The following is an 18,124-nucleotide window of genomic DNA, read 5'->3' as shown; positions in this document are numbered from 1 at the left end:
GTGCAATTGAATATTTCTTGCTATTGCGCAAAACTGTGCAATTGAAAATTTCTTGCTATTGCGCAATATTGTGCAATTAGATATTTCTTGCTATTGCACAATGCTGTGCAATTGAAGATTTATTGCTATTGCACAATACTGTGCAATTGAAGATTTCTTGCTATTGCACAATACTGTGCAATTAGTATTGTGCAATTGAAGATTTCTTGCTATTGCGCAATACTGTGCAATTGAAAATTTCTTGCTATTGCACAATACTTAATATAATAATTTTGGACCCCGATTTGGACCAACTTGAAAACTGGGCCCATAATCAAAAATCTAAGTACATGTTTAGATTCAGCATATCAAACAACCCCAAGAATTCAATTTTTGTTCAAATCAAGCTAAGTTTAATTTTGGACCCTTTGGACCTTAATGTAGACCAATATGAAAACAGGACCAAAAATTAAGAATCTGAATACACGGTTAGATTTGGCATATCAAAGAACCCCAATAATTCATTTTTTTATGAAATCAAACAAAGCTTAATTTCGGCCCCTTTTGGCTCCTTATTTGTTGGGACCAAAACTCCCAAAATCAACCCAAACCTTCCTTTTGTGGTCATAAACCTTGTGTTAAAAGGAGTAGGTTCAGTAAGACCCCGTTTTGGCCCCAAAATATAGCAGTTTTACAAAATTGTGAAAATGCAATCTTTAAGCTGTATTTTGGAAAGTATAATGCTTCTGCTACATAAATATGGACTGTTTTTGACAATGCAATGCACACATATCGCGTACTAGCATCATTCAGTCATGCTAAATTACTGAAATCTTCAAAATTTTAGCATTTTGGTTAATTTTTAGACGGTTTCCGTCTAAAATGGGAGTGGCCGCATTCGTGTTCATTCATAATATTGAAATGGAAGTTATATTTGATGATAATACAAAACATATATAAAGGTTGAGGATGAACACGTATGCGGCCACTTTCATTTTTGACAAAAACCATAAATTCTGAAAAGTGACGTTTGTTGGCATATTTTATAGATTTTTTGTATTTAAGCTTGAATCAGAGCGTTTTTTATAACTAAATCAGTTAAAATCTTTTACATAAACTAATCGAATCAATTGAAGTAGACACTGAAGTGTTTAAAAAGTGTCCAAAAACTATTGTTAGATGAACCTGAAATTTGAGGCCAAAATCGGTCCTTACCGGACCTACTCCTTTCATAGATTTCTATTAACTGATACTTAAGTTATTGTGCAAAAACCATGAAAAATGCTTATTTGGGACCTGTTTTTGGCCCCTAATTTCAAAATTGTTGGGACCAAAACTCCCAAAATCAATCCCAACCTTCCTTTTGTGGTCATAGACCTTATGTCAAAATTGCATAGATTTCTGTTTACTTACACTAAAGTTATTGTGCGAAAACCAAGAAAAATGCTTATTTGGGCCCTTTTTGGCCCCCAATTCTTAAACTGTTGGAACAAAAACACCCAAAATCAATCCCAACCTTCTTTTTATGGTCATCAACCTTGTGTTTAAATTTCATAGATTTCTATTTACTTTTACTAAAGTTACAGTGCGAAAATGTCTTCGGACGACGACAACGACAACAACGATAACGACGACGACGCCAACGTCATACCAATATACGACCAAAAAAATTTCAATTTTTGCGGTCGTATAAAAACTTAATGCTCCTGAGTGGGGCTTGATAATAAGGAAATGTTGTATGATTGAGTCCAATATCCACCAGAGTTCAAACGAAGTGGATGTAAGCAATCAAAGCAATTACACACACTGTTCCCTATTTGACAGGTTGATTACACACACTTATAACATCAGAAATATTAACAGCTTTGTGTAAAAGTCATTTATCGATAACTTACAGGGGTTAATAGCACACTTCATTTAACAAGCAAACTGCAGATATGAAATACTAGTTGTGTATCAACTACCACAACATTAGTTTCTTATAAATACTGCAAGCAAACACAAAACACACAAAAGACATCTGGTATACTTCAATCATAAACAACTCCAGATATTACAAAGCGGGAAAAAAAGCTAAAGTCTCTTTGAAAATAAAAATTTATTCTTTCATTAAACATTATCAACAATTAAAATTGCACATACTTTGATTATAACAATAATAACAAGATACTAACAGCAGTTCATAAAATAATAAATAATAGATAAAATCATTCATAGTTGTAAGTGCACCATCAAATTACATTTTATCATAATCAGGAATCATATTGCAGAATATACTGATCATACATGCAAATGCATCAATCTGATAAAGTCATAGAATATAAAAAAAATATTTTTCAACAAAATTAAGAGAACAGAGTTCCAATGTCCCCTTCGTTGCACATGTTTTATCTGTCCAAGGTCCAAGAGCAATAACTAATATATTAAAAACAAATTCTGTTTTGTTCTTTAAAAGTTTTTATAAATATGTTAGAGAAATGAAGGCTTCAGAGCAAATGCAATGTGATTTCTGCTATATTAAATATTTCCAAGGGGCATAACTCATTACAAATATTTGATCCACACTTATTTTCAAAAGTGTCAATAACATTGATGATATAAACCTGATAAAAGATTCATATAACTCTTGCAAGAATTGTACACATGAGTGCTAACAATGCAATTTACAATATAATCAATATTTCCAAAGCACATAACTCTTTTAGAAATAATTGATTGGCACTGATTTTTCGAATTTGTCTAAGATATTGATGATATAAACCTTAATGATAAATTTCATAAAAATCCTGCAAGAACTGTACACATGAGTGTGCTAGCAATGCAATTTTCCTTATAATCAAAATTTCCAAAAGGGCATAATTTTTTTCTAAATTAAAGAACCTTTGTTAGCACGCTCACATACCCCATACCCCCACATTGTCACTGGACAAACAAAATCTCACCAGATTTCTAAGTTCAAAGACTCATAACTCTACAAAAGTCAACTTATAAAAAATTGTTCTTGTGGATATGCACATTAACATAGTATGTCCTTGTTAACTACAAAGTTTCATGAAGTTCTGTTGTGTGGTTTTAGAGTGATTACAAACTGTTGAAGGGTATATTTAGGCAAATATTCAAAGTTCAAAGGAGCATAACTCCTAAAAAAAATTGATTCATAATTTCCAGTCGATATGCATGTCCTTATCATCTACAAAGTTAAATGAAATTCTGCTGTGTTGATTCAAAGGAGTTGTGATGAAAACTGTTGAAGTAGTATATTAAGGCCAATAAGTTCAAGGGGCATAACTCCTAGAAAAAAAAATTAATCATAATTTCCTGCCAATAAGCACATCTACATAGTTTGTCCTTATTATCTACAAAGTTTTATGAAATTTTGTTGTGTGGTATCAAAGGAAATGTGATGAGAATTTGTTGCAGTAGTATATTGAGGCCAATAAGTTCAAAGGGTATAACTCCTAGAAAAAAAATTGATTCATAATTTCCTGTCGATATGCAGATCTACATGGTATGTTCTTCTCATCTACAAAGTTTCGTGAAAAATTCTGTTGTTTGAGGAACGGACCGACAGGTTAAAAATATTATATCCAAAGCAATAAATTGTGTGGGCTATAATAATTGATCAGCACTTATTTTTGAACAATCCATTTTTTCCTAATAATCAATTATCAAAGAGACAAATATCCCCCCCTCCCCCCCCCCCCCCCCCCAAGTTAAAAAAAAAGTGGATGTAAGCAACTATAGGCAACTTTCAACAATGAGAACAAAAAAAATGTTTTACAATTTAAGAGGAGCATACGGTCCTCTTGTGCTTAATTTCACTCATGGAGACAAGGAAAACTTGACAGATATGTACCAAAAGGTAATCAGAGGAAATATACTAAGAGGAAATCATACTCAAACCCTCAAACTGGAAGATCCACTAAATCAACACAAAGACTGACTGAATCACTGTATGTAATAAAAGTTTATCACAGTCATGAGACCACTTTGGCACTTATATCTAGATCTTCTTGATCTGTCATGGTAAGGATACCACTCTACAACAACTATACATTAAGCAGAGTCGCCTAGTTATAATCTGTGAAGCTGGCATGGATGAATATTTCTCGTGAAAGGTCTTGGTGGAATACCTGAAATATTTAATTAAATGCATAATAATCGTAGATCTACATGTGGGAATATATTCTTTAGTAGTGAATTGTTTTCAGATTTTTCTGTGTATGCTAGAACACCATATATGGTACTTTCTAATTCTAGAGTCACTACTGAGTCTTGCAGAGGAAACTCAAATATATTATAAACCCTGGGTGAGTTTTTTATTTATATTACTCATGATATATATTAACTTAGGTTGTGGCAAATTTCAGCAAAACTAAATACAAATAGCACAAAAAATCAATCAAATAATAATAAACTTGATAACTTAACATGCATAGTCATTACATAGTGAAAATATTTTTTTCAAGTTTCTGAGAGTAGCAGGAAAATGTTGAACCAATAGTAAAACAAAGTACAAATTTTATATAACTTTGTATGCAAACCGATTAAATCCAGTATCTTTCATAACTCTTTGATAATTGAAACCCACAAAAATAAATGAATCCACAGTATTTTTTTGAAAATGAAACTTCAACATTAGATCAAATAATCGTTTACAACTATAACTCAAACTATTAGTATACCAGTTGTGTTTAAACTCTTGTAGTGATCTTCTATGTGCTGATACTTCACCAGTTCTGTAAGATACTGAAAAAACATGAAAATTATAATTAATAAGAAGGTCTTGTCTGTATGGGGGGATTTTTCATTTCTGTGTTCTTTCATTTTTTGCATAATTTTTCTCTATCAAATCTTGAATTGTTAGGCTTAAATTAAAATATTGTTTGTTTGCCCTTTACCGACCGACCCTATAAATTCGTTCCGCCTGAAAATCTTTTATTTGTATTTACCAGCAAGATTTTATTTTACTTTATTTTTTCGTTCCTACCAAAAATCTTATATTTGTATTTCCCGCTCAAAACTTTTTTATCGGAATCTTCGGGTTTTATCTTTATTGTATAATGTCTAGTCCGTTTGGTATCAAATGAGCGTTTGACATGAAAACTTGCATTTAAAGTTCAAAGCATTTAATTGAAATCGATGTTGAACGCTTTGAAATCATGATATGACGTACGTTAACTCTGTATCTTTATACTTGAAGAGCAGGGTTCATTTACAAAAAAGTTCGTTCAATACAAAATTATCAACTTGTGCACAAAACTTTTTTGTGTAAACGGACGTTGTATTCTATGTAGGGATGGCCTTTTGTGATCCGTAGGATGATTATGTTAACGATGCTTTCGACCAACATTGCTATATTATTTATATCTGACATGAACCAAAGGTGACAATAGCCTGTACAGTGGAGAATATTTGGCAGTAAATCGCCTAAGTTTTACATACAGATCATTTATAAATGCAATGTAAAATACGTTACAATTGAGTTTAAGTCTTATAGCATTTTTATTGGAAACATAGGCACACATGGAAATTTAAACACTCTAGGGACTTTTTCTACTAGTAATGTATGTCTGCCTGGACATATTTTACCAGGACAAAGTTATCTCTTACAGAAAACCTTTAGGTAGAGGTAAGCGTACAAGGTATGTAGTACAGAATATTAGTGCAAGTTAAAACTCTTCAAAGTTCTAGGCATATATAAACGTTGAAAATATGCAGTATTTGATATTTGAAAACAAAATAGTAGTGCATATGAATTAACTTCACATTCTACATGATATTTTTTTCAAAACGTATAGTCCCAGAAACTTATTAGCAAAAGCAAAACAAACAAAAATGACATTATGCAGATTTTGTATCTATAAAATAAAATATTATATCTACCTACCCATTAAAAAAAATATACAGAGCCAAGTTATTTTTTTTGGGAAAAAAATAAAATATTTTACCTACCTACCTACCCTGTTTCAAAACATATGGTCAGAAAAGGGCAAACAAACAATATTTTAATTTAGGCGTTACAGTCATTTTTATCTATTCTTTATATATCAGTATTCTGCCCATCATTCCCCCTTTTTTTATCTAAGCACCCCATTATTCTCTATTTTTATTTGTTTTGCACCATTTTTCTATGTAGTTTATTATTTAGGTCCATTTTCCTGTTGATTTGGTTTATAATTCTCATTTCTGTAAACCCCAACCAATACCTTATAAAAGAATGCTAATGTTTCAAATTTTGAAACCATTCTCCTTAAAGCATATAACATGAGCATCCTCTGATATGCTGTGTTAGTGTTGCTAGATGCAACTAATTTAAGGTAAATGGTGTCCTGAGTGTTATTTAATGTAAACTATCAGCAAACAAAAAGTAGCTGCATGCTGTTCTAAAAATTACTCACATGCTACAACTCAATATTATGAAGCTACAATCCTAATAAAAAAATATTTTCTACCATAGAAATGATGAAAGCATGGTCATATTTTTTACTAAAAAAAATAATTTCTGATCCCCAAATTGATGAAAAAAATAATGTGGCCAAGCAGATGGCAAAAAAAAAAAATTCTTAATCCAGATTTATCCTCCCCCCTCCCCCCCTCATACCTTATAGTGTTAAATATTGATAAAAATTGTTTGATTGATAGCTTTGAAAAAAAACTAAAACAATAATTTCAACCTTTGGGCCAATTTTTTTTTTTGACTCCGACAAAAACCATAACCCCCTTGAAGTTAAAGGGTTGCTCATGACTCTATCTGCCATTGACCTCTCCAAAATTAATAACATATCAACCTTCAGTGTTGTGATGTGAAAACCTTACTACCTGTATTGCTATATATGACCTAGATAAATTGTCTAGCCTTATTATTACCTCCATAATATCAATATCACAGTCTTGTATTCCAAGTTTACTGAGGAAAGCTGTTGCCGTCTTCTTAACAGAATCACTTTCACTTATAATGCTTCCTCTATTGCTAAAATTAATGTAAAATTAGAATATTAATATCTTTAATATTTAAGCAGCCATTCACCATCAACACATCATCATACATTGTGTTGGACTACATCCCATGCTTAAAGTCGGCCTCATGTCTTGATTTACATCTAGAAATTGACAATGTAGATCGGTTGAAAACAAAACTTTATGACAAAAGAGATGATTTTAGCTTCCCAATCGTGAACTTTCCATTTCTATGTAGCAACATTCCAACAGTGCCTGCATACAGAGTATATTTTCTCAATTGATATAATATTCCCCTGCTTGTATTTCATATCATGATTTCCTTGATAGAGGGTAACTGCTCGATAGGAAGCTATTAAACCAAGAGTTCCAAATGGTGCAGTTGAAATCATCCCTCATCACAGATGATATCAGATATGTTCCTTATGTGGTAACTACAATCCCCTTCCCTTTTCACAAATTTGACCTTCCAATTAAGACTATTTACCAGATTTGTATTAACATAAGAAACGAGACAGATGCCACATATGGAGCAGGATCCGCTTACCCTTCTGAAGCACCTTAGATCACCCCCAGTTTTTGGTGGGGTTCGTGTTGCTTGGTCTTTAGTCTTAGTTTTCTATGTTGTAGCATGTGTTCTATTATTTGTCTGTTTGTCTTTTTCATTTTTAGCCATGGCGTTGTCAGTTTATTTTCGATCTATGAGTTTGACTGTCTCTCTGGTATCTTTTGCCCCTCTTTTAATTTGCTCCATTTCTTATGAAATAAGAAGCTGTAGTGTAATCAAAACCCAATAGCACAAATTACTACAGATATATTGTTGTGTTCTCATTTCAATTTTTGGCAGTCTGGCTGTATAAAACATCCACCAAAAAGGGAGAATGCAAGTTTCACAATTAAGTTGATATCCACTATTTTTGTGAACACCAGCAGGAAGGTTACTGTAGATTCATTAATATTTATTGGATATCAATTTTTCGTTGATTTCATGGATACAGGGTAACCATGAATTTAAATATTCAAGGAATTACAAGTTTTCTAAAAGAATGTATGCAGCCTAACCAAAACAAAGAAATTAAATATCCATGAAAATGCTAATTTTCCTTTATCTACGAAAAATTGGTACCCACAAAAATAAACCATTCCATAGTACTAGATAACTCAATATTTGTTTTCGTATTCATACCTACCCTGTTAGTGTTCCAACTGTACCAAGACAAAATGAATGGAAAAATATGAATGCTTTTGATGAAAATTCACAAAGTGATCTGAAAAATAAATGTATTGTGTTTTTCAAATTCTTTATATTATTAATCACCATACAGTTTGAAACAACCAATGTTCAATCTTTTTCGAGTACTTTTCTATGCAAACAAAGGATTATTCATAACATTTCTGTTTTCATGGTTTTTTTTTAGGGAAATTGGTGTTTTGGGTTATTCCATTGAATTGTATGTGGAGGGAAGGAAGGAAAGTTTAATTATCTAATGTGGGTATTGGGTCTTTTATATTTTCCATTATGCAAAATTATCTAAAAAATGGTTCTTGGTTGTATGGATATTTTGAAAATCCCTTCCCACCCTCCCACATAGTTTTAACGAAATAGCCCTAATATGTCAAATATATACTGATAACATTCTATCTAATAAATAATGTTTGTGTTATTTACTTTATGACATTTGGCTTAATGATCTTTTTGCAATGGAAATAACTACTGATATTAGGACAAAAAAAAATATATAATTACTTATTTTTGGCCTCCTCATTGAAAAATACAGTAGGTTCTAGGTAGGTAAATAAAATTTTTTCAAACGATTTCTTTTTTTTTTTAAATATTTTTCAAAGACTTTAGAAGGGAACATTTACTTTTATATTGCATAACCAAAATGGTTCAATAAATGAATTGGCACCTGTTTTAAAAAACTTTAAACCATTGCATTTGTTTGCACCTGTCCGGAGTCAGGAACCTGTTGTTCAGTGTTAGTTGTTTGTTGATGTGATTCACAACTGTTTCTCGTCTGTCCTTTTTTATATAGATTAGACTGTTGGTTTTCTTGTTTGAATGGTTTTACACTAGTAGTCATTTTGGGACCCTTTATAGCTTGCTGTTTAGTGTGAACCAAGGCTCCTTGTTAGACCTAATTAGTGGTTCACTTTTTACAATTGTGACTTGAATGGAGAGTTGTCTCATTGGCAGTCATACCTCATCTTCTTATATTGAATGTTATCAAAATAAAACTAAAATATAACCGAACTGTGTCGTCCTTCTCAACTAAATCTACATAAATATTCTGTATACTTTGGATACTTACACTTTTATAAACTGGATATAACCTTCTTCTGTCTTAAATGACTTTTTTCTTGATAAAATTGTTGTGATCAAACTTCCCTGAAATACAAAATAAAAATGGAACTTCGAATTCTATCAGACAAAAATGACAGTTCAGTTTCTCTTATTTTAAACAGCAGCTAAGAAAAGCCTATCTCTTGACTGGAATTTAATGCTCTAGGACATGATATATTTAGAGATAGTTAAGTTAAAGATTGTCAATTTAATTTCTCTATTCTTTACTTAGAGATGTTAGAAAACACTTCTGAACTATTGAAAATATTTTTTAATATAACCATGATGATCTTTGGATTAAAAGTGTTAAAATTTATTGAAATAGCTTTGTTTGATAAATATTAATTACCTTTAAACACTTAAATGTAAAAAAAAAAAACATTTCTTGTTCCTAGCTATAGGTTTTTAACCAAATAAATCAAGACAGTGACACCTTTGGTAATTGAAAAAATTAAAACTATAAGTGTCGGAACGACATGAATTTGGACACGAATGGCCCAGTCTCAAAAATTTGAAAAATCTGCAATTTCAACAACACATGTGGACACAAACATGATGTTAGTCTCACATATCAAAAATCTGCTCAAAATCTTAAGGCTTTAAAAACACCATATAACTTTGGTTTTCAACAATTTATCAAAGTCCAAAGCCTGTAATTTTGGCAAAAATTAGTGAAGCAGAACTAAACACAAACTTGATCTGTAACTCATCATGTTTAACACACGTACCAAAAATCAGCCCAATATCTGAAGGCTTTTAGAAACTAGATGTGTCAAAGCGACACAAATGGCCCCGTCTCCAAAAGTTGAAAAATCTGCAATTTCAATAACACATGTGGACACAAACATGATGATAGTCTCACATATAACAAAATCAGCTCAAAATCTGGAGGCGTATAGAAAAATGTCCGTATAACTGTCATTTTCAACAATTTTCAAAGTTGTGAACCCTTAATTTTGGCAAAAATTAACGGAGCAGATCGAAACTTAGCCTTGATCTGCAACTCATCATGAGTAACTCACATACCAAAAATCATCCCAATATCTAAAAGACTTTAGAAAAAAACAATTTATCAAAGTTCAAAGCTGGTAATTTCGGCAAAAATTAGTGGAGCGGAACAAAACTTAAACTTGATCTGTATTTCATCATGGTTAATTCACATACCAAAAATCAGCCCAATAACTGAAAGCATTTAGAAAAAAAGTCCTTATAACTGTGATTTTCAACAATTTATCAAAGTCAAAAGCCCATAATTTTTTTGGCAAAAATTAGCCGAGTAGAACAAAACTTAAACTTGATTTAGATTTGTAACTCATCTTGGATAACTCACATGCCAAAAATCATCCCAATTTCTGAAAGTGTTTAGAAAAAAAGTCTGTATAACTGTGATTTTCAACAATTTATCAAAGTCCAAAGCCCGTAATTTTGGCAAAAATTAGCAGAGCGGAAAGAAACTTAAACTTGATCTGTAACTCATCATGGCGAACCTACATTCCATAGGTCAGCCCAATACCTGAAGTGGTTTTGAAAAAAACTCTGCATAATGGTTTGTTGCGGAATGACGGAATGGCGGACAAGGGTAAAACTATATGTCCCGACCTCTTAGTGGCGGGGCTATAAAAAAGTTTGTACAACTGTGATTTTCAACAATTTATCAAAGTCCAAAGCTGGTAATTTTCGGCAAAAATTAGTGGAGCGGAACAAAACTCAAACTTGATCTGTAACTCATCATGGTTAACTCCCATACCAAAAATCAGCCCAATTTCTAAAGGCACTTAGAAAAAAAGTTTGTATAATGGTTTGTTGCAGAATAACTTTTAGAATGACGGACAAGGGTAAAGCTATATGGCCAGACAACTTTGTTGCAGGGCCATAAAAAATTGGAAAACAGATTTTTTAGGTCAATTGTTGTTGCTTAACTGAAAATCTTATTTAACTCAGTAGTGAAGACCTCTACTTTCTGACCAATAACAGGACTTATCGTTCTTCCAAACACCTATATCACCCTGCTCTGTTGCTCCGTAATTCTCATATCAAGGCGTAAAAACGAGACCAGGCATTATCAGCGACGTCACAATGCGAGAGGAGACATTATCAAGCTTTCTTTCATCAAGCCTAAAACTGTCTTAGGAAGAGGAAAAAGACCAGTAATAGAACGATAAACAGTTAATCGGGTTTTCTACGTTTAGATATTGTAAAATGTCAGCCGCTTGACATAATGTGAAACTTTTTAGTTGCAGCTGATATTTTACGATAACAATGTGTAGAAAACCCGATAATCTATACCTACCTGATAAACAGGTGAAATTATTACTCTTCTTTCTACATCCAATAGAGTAATGTATTTCTGAAAAAAATAAAGTAGTTACAAAAGTAATAAAGGTGCATCATGTACAAACAGCAATGAAATACACATTTGTGCTTATCTTAATCCTTGTTTATTCATATTCTTTTTACAGTAAAAAACAGGTTTGCCTTTTTAAGTCCTTTGTGCAAATTTCTACTAAAATAGCAGGCTTTTCAATACTTTTATTTCTTTTTATTATTTATCTCAAATAAAATAATTATATATTAAACTGGACAGTAAAAAGAAAACTGGTAACTGTTCATGGGAAACCCTCCTGGGTAGATTAGATCATTAAACACACCCTAGAAGTAGAAAACTGGTTAGCAGTTGAATGGCTTCTAAGTTACTGAACTGCTTAACAGTCTATTTCGTTTTACCTGAACTGCTTTAGGAACCATTCTGTCTACCGATTTCTTTTCGTGTCTACAAATTCCAATCAGTTTTATTTCTATCAGGTCTGTTACAGCTATTGCTTTCGAAGACCACTGGATACAACTAGTCTGACATCTATAAACAAATGGACGATATATAGCATTCTTTAAATGGCAACAAAAGTATAAAAATGAAAAAGTTGATTATTTCATCTTGATTTCATGGTTTTTATAAAAGCTATACACAATCCTATAAAAGCTAAACACAATCCTATTACAAACATACCTGCCATTTGTCACTTTTTGCGGGGGATTTCCCCCATGGAGGCACCCAAATGAATATTTTGTAAGAGCAATTTTGTCAACAATTTTAAAGAAAATAATAAATTTTGCATTGGCTATGAGCTTGTTAAAGCATGAAGAAGCCAAAAAACAACATTAAAATACATTTGAAGGCCTTCTTGAAGGTTTTGTAGGATTATAAGAACCATCTTGCACATAAAATACCCATGGGCATTTTGAAAATTTGGCAGGTATGTACAAATATGTACTTGGTTGAACAATTAAATTTGAGGTACAGCATGCATACAAATGAAGTCTGCGAAAATTTGTATTCAATGAAAAATAAATGAAATAACAATTCTAACAAATCACTTATTTTATTAACTTGTATGTATATATCACAATGAGTCAGAAATATTTACCTGTGACAACCAGGTAGAAATAGTTTCAGTGCAGTCACCAGATTTTTTACTTCCTCCTCGTAGTGTGATGAACCAATTATTACAACAGTCCTCCCCGTTAACATACTGTATATTACATTCTGGATATGGTTATAGCTCTGTAGTACTTTAGTGATTCCAAACCCTACAAGAAATAAGAGATTTTTTAACTTAACTTAATGTGGTAGATAACACTACAGGGAGATAACTCTGTACAAATCATCTGAATGTTTTATTGATCACATTCTATTGTTAAGGAAAAGTTAAGTTTCTCAATGACCAAATTTAGTGTTTGTCAAACTGCTATATATCTAATAAAGTTTTTCAGATGTGATGTACATGAGTGATTGAAGTTTTTTGAAATTCTAATATTTGTGTCAATGGTTTGAAGTAAGTATTTTTTTTAAATTTTATGAAATTAAATGTTTCTATTATTTTCAAATTTGACAAGAAAATGTTTCACAATAATAAAGACTGGCATTTTAAAATTATGTAGCATTATATTTATGCAACATTTCCTCTAGGCTTAGCAAAATTTCATCCTTTTATAACATAAAACTCATATAATTGTGGAATTAGGTTGTGTGGGATGTAAAATTACACACACATCCAGTCAAAACAGTGACTTTAAATTTGAAATCTGATGTAGGGAGATTTATGTTTAAGCTGGGGGGAGGGGGGGTAACAGGTGGCCTGTTGCAAGCTTCAAACAATATATCTGCCTTAAATGTTAAGTAGCAATACAATTTAATGTGAAAATTGGGAACCATTAATTTAAGAATTTAAGATATGAACCAAGTGCACATAAAATTTGGTTGCTAGATTTAATCTTAAATTAAGTAAAGCTTAATAACAGAAATAATAGCTACCAAAATATTATGTATACTACAAATAAGAGGTGAGAAATTTTCTGCAATTCTTGCACTTCTTAATTATTTAAACATTAATATTGTAGACAAAGAATTTGCAATAGTTTATAAATTATTTATACATGTTATACATACATGATATATGTATATATGGCTTTTGTGTCGCTTTAAAAGTTATCAAGCATTCATATATAGATTATCGATTATAAATCAAAAAATTAAAAATAAACATACCTGAAGCTAATGTTTCAATTTGAGTGCTAAATCTAAAAAGATCTGTTTTGCAGCACTGCTCCATTTCTGTCTTGGATCTAAATGTAAGATCATGAAAAAAATGATATTGAAAAACGCTTTTCTTGAAACAGAATAATTTTTCATAAAAGTGAAAAAAAACACTAATTATTTGTCAAAATCCACATGCATCAAATGTACCATATAATTGCATGGGTTCTTTTTTTATTTATTCAAAAAATAAATCAGGTTAAATAACTTCTTTTAGTCTTTTCAGCATTAGCCAATTTTGTAATAGTACTTTTCTTCTTCAACACAAGATTTTTTATGGTCCTCTTCTATGTTACAAATTTTAAGATATTTTTGCACATATTTAAAAATCATATATCTTAATTTCATTTAAATGACCAGTGTGCAACCTACCCTCTTCTGCTAATATTCTCCTGTTGCTGTATACTTATTTCATCTTCTGAAACAATTAAACAATCTAAATAAAGTGCTTATGGGATACTTTCACATTTAAATTACCTGCTTAATTCACATCCCCTACCATATATCTTTAAACATTTGTTAAATGCCATTTGTAAAAACATTTGAGAAATAAAAGCTCAGACACATGAAATTAATAACATGTTGTTTTTTTTTATTGCATAAGGGGGTAAAAACATGAACATGATGAATGGTATATTAACAATTAAAATAATAACTTTTAAAATTAATGCTAGTTTAATCATTTTGTCAATAGCTAAACAAAACCTGAGTTTGGCAATTTTGACAATTATCTAAAAACATAGTACTTAGATAATAATAAAGCCAGCATACCTGATTGTATAGACTGTGATACTTTTGGCGGACATCCACTACAAGATGACACTCCAGAACTACTATCCACATCACCATGGGGACAATTATCACAGTCTAAATGACCTTTTGTTATCATTTGACCTAAATTTTCACTGGCATTTGTATCAGGAGATTTTTTGCCAACAACTTTCTTCTCATCTTTATTTCCAACAATTTCAAATTGAGCATTTGTAATTTCTGCTGATTCAGCTAATTCATTTCTTGTTGATTTATCAATTCTATTATTAGTAAATTCCACATTTCTATTTTTTGTCAATTCATCCATTCCATTATTTACAGATTCAATATATAAATTATTCATAGATTTAGTCTTAATATTATTTACTGATTCATTTTTTCTAATATTTTCTGATAAATTATTTATATCAGTTGCTGTTTCATTTTCTTCATCAATAAAAGTTATATCTCTTTCTGTCTTAACGTCTATTTTCATATCCTTTGACAAAACAACATCCACATTAGTTAATGTTTTTAACCTATCTCTTGACACTGACATGCTATAATCACTTGAGCAACTACTTTCCCCACTTTGTTGAATTTCATCCGAAGTATCATTATCGTGAGCGGCTTCATTTACAATTGTTGTTGACCTTTCCCTGTGTTCAAAATCATTATCAACAACATTTATAGACGCTTCGTGATTATCAAGCTCTTGCAAAGAATCAGTTAATGTTGTTGGCCTTTCCTGGTCTACAAAATCAACCTCAACAACATTTATAGAATCTCTGTGATTATCAACTTCATTCAAAGAATCAGTGGTCAAGTTTTTCAAACTTCCATTTCTATCAATGTTTCCAGTATTCTTTATAGAATCTTCTTTATTTTGACAAAGTGTTTCTTCAAGGTCTCCTTTACCCATATCACTTAATGTTTCCTGTATTGTATTTTTATTTTCTGTTCCTTGAAATTCATTGGATAAAATCTTTTCTAATCCTTGAATTTCATTGGATAAAGTTATTTCTGATCCTTGAATTTCATTAGATAAAGTCTTTTCTAATTCTTGAATTTCATTGGGTAAAGTCTTTTCTAATCCTTGAATTTCATTGGATGAAGTATTTTCTAATTCTTGAATTTCATTGGACAAAGTCTTATCTGATCCTTGAATTTCATTGGATAAAGTCTTTTCTAAAGGATCCTCTGAAGCAGGATGGTCATCCTGTAATGAGGATCTGTTACTATCTGGAAGGAAGCCATCCTTTGGAGGCGTCATGGAGTTTCTGAAACTATCAAAGGACCCTACTAACTGGAATGATCCTAAACTGTTGGTCCTCCTAAAACAAATTTAGCATTGCTATTAATTTATTTCTGAACAATTTCACTCTTTATTTTGATGAAATTTCTGTAAATTAAGAAGTGTTACCCTAATCTGGTTATATAACACTGATTTCGTGATTAAAATAGCTGCAGTACATAATACACTATATAATATAATTACATTTTATTTTCGCTGATATTTGATTTTGTGGTTTTGCAAAAGTCTGCATACATGTACATGATGTATGCCAATAGATAATTTGTTTTGGTTGAACATTTAACTTTTGTGGTCAACACACATCAAAAAAATCCAAGTTGATGATGGTCAGCAGCTTAACCTCTTAACCCTGCTTGAACTAAATGCATATACAGTACAAGAACATGCTTATTATATATATATATCTAATAATTTTTAATAACTCGGAATAATTCACGAATAGAATGCAGAATTTTAAATAAATCTCCAAACAAAAGTTTGAAATTCCGAATATATGCGGAGACCAGCTTGGATTTTTTTTTTTAAAACCTCTCATTTTGCATGAAAATATTTTTTTGGAGCTCGGAAAAGTCCGAATACTCCGAATATAAATTTCCGAACTAACATTTGGAATTTCCTGCTAGAGGTAATGTAATATGATTTGTACGAAATGGACAGGCTTAGCTGGATTTTTAATATGTTAGTTCACAAGGTGACAGCTTGCAGGAAGACCTACCCTGACCCATTACTCAAACCCTGAGCAATCTAATCTTTGTTCTTACTCCTTTATGCCGTGTGCTTAGTGGAGAAGCAGCAAATATCAAATTTTAATAATTGATTTGATCCTTCTAGTGTTTGAACCCATGACCTCCTGCACACAAGGAAAACACTCTACAACAAGACCACAGCGGCAGTGGTATCCTATGAATAACAATAACCCACAATAATATTACAGAGATCTTGAAAAAATCACACACACAGTATAGTTGAAATCAGTTCTTTAATCTATTGTTCTTTTTATGAGTTGTTTGATCATTTCTTTTTTTAAATGAATTCTACATCTCATTTTAATCATAACATACTTTACTGAGTCTGTACAGTTTAGAGATCACTAAAGATTGATTGACAGGTGTTTGATGTTCAGCGGGAAATAGATCATGGATGATAGAGAGATCACTTACTGCAAGTAAAATCCTAGATCACTTGTAGCTGATAACATGGAATCGGAGTCTGAATCGTCATTAACTACTGATTGGAAAGAACTTGGTACTGACTTGAAACTGGACAGAGTGTCTGTCTGTAAATTGAGAAAGAATCTTTCACATGCAAATAAAGAAACGCAAAAGTCTGTAAAACTATTCTATTATTTTTTTCTACATATTATTGAATCTCATTCAATACATATTGATGTAAAAGTAAGCTGCAAATAATATACCATGTATACAGTTCTAAAAATTTCAAGTTAATTATCAGAATTTAAACTTAGGCTGTGTAGTTGTGCATCTTGACCACTAGGTCTAACAAGATGTACTGTAACCTATTTCCATACCCTAAGCACAATAAAAAAAAATTGAACAAAACTGCACTACGTGGATTCATTATTATTTGTAGGTTACCAATTGCAAATTAAGCAGATCATCTTGGGTATAAGTAAACAATGATTTTAAATGGGTTCTCTTTTGAATTGTTCCATGTTTTTCTTGTCTAGGTCTTTTATACCTGGCTATATACAGCATAAGTTTTTCTCATTGTTGAAGGCTGTAAAGTAATATGTAATTGCTTATATCCAATCTAAGTCATTTAAATTCTTGTGGATAGCTGTTTCTTTGACAATTGTACCACATCTCCTTATTCTTATATACTGTAAATTCATATATTAATGTATCATTGATTAAAGTTAACCATTAACCTCTAGCAAAATGGTACTGGTTGTCTTCACATTGCTAAAATATACCTACTGATGACCAGCTGTGCCCCAACATGTTCCAAGTTTCCACATTAGTTCTGGTCCCAGGTACTCTCATAAAACAACATGTACTGATACAGATTCTGTAACAAAAAGTGTAGTGATTTAAGTTTTGGCAGTTAAATTTCTAAATGAGTAACAAGTCTTTATATTAATACTAATACAGGTTAAATTACATTTCAATATAAAGCATAAAAAGTACTCGCACATAAAAACTCATCATTGTAAATCTGCTGTCAG

General features: G+C 31.4%; 1 protein-coding gene across 2 annotated transcripts in view; it reads right to left on the bottom strand.

Moving 5' to 3' along the window:
• Positions 1–3,677: 3,677 nt before the first annotated feature.
• Positions 3,678–18,124, bottom strand: part of LOC143047601 (uncharacterized) — a 31,309-nt gene continuing 16,862 nt past the window's right edge. The window contains exons 14-26 of one of the 2 annotated variants that reach the window (XM_076220732.1): positions 17,877–17,967; positions 17,100–17,215; positions 14,646–15,958; positions 14,247–14,292; positions 13,827–13,903; positions 12,706–12,868; positions 12,008–12,137; positions 11,574–11,630; positions 9,252–9,328; positions 8,130–8,207; positions 6,850–6,952; positions 4,665–4,728; positions 3,678–4,112 (exon numbers count right to left, since the gene is read on the bottom strand). In XM_076220732.1, the coding sequence (XP_076076847.1) occupies positions 4,054–4,112; positions 4,665–4,728; positions 6,850–6,952; positions 8,130–8,207; positions 9,252–9,328; positions 11,574–11,630; positions 12,008–12,137; positions 12,706–12,868; positions 13,827–13,903; positions 14,247–14,292; positions 14,646–15,958; positions 17,100–17,215; positions 17,877–17,967 (2,374 nt within the window). In that variant the 3' untranslated portion in view covers positions 3,678–4,053. The remainder of the gene's footprint in view (positions 4,113–4,664; positions 4,729–6,849; positions 6,953–8,129; positions 8,208–9,251; positions 9,329–11,573; positions 11,631–12,007; positions 12,138–12,705; positions 12,869–13,826; positions 13,904–14,246; positions 14,293–14,645; positions 15,959–17,099; positions 17,216–17,876; positions 17,968–18,124) is intronic. The other variant, XM_076220733.1, reaches the window with a different exon arrangement.

This window comes from Mytilus galloprovincialis, chromosome 10 (assembly GCF_965363235.1).
Source record: "Mytilus galloprovincialis chromosome 10, xbMytGall1.hap1.1, whole genome shotgun sequence".
In the NCBI taxonomy this organism is placed as follows: domain Eukaryota; kingdom Metazoa; phylum Mollusca; class Bivalvia; order Mytilida; family Mytilidae; genus Mytilus; species Mytilus galloprovincialis.
This window is presented reverse-complemented; position numbering and strand designations above follow the sequence as displayed.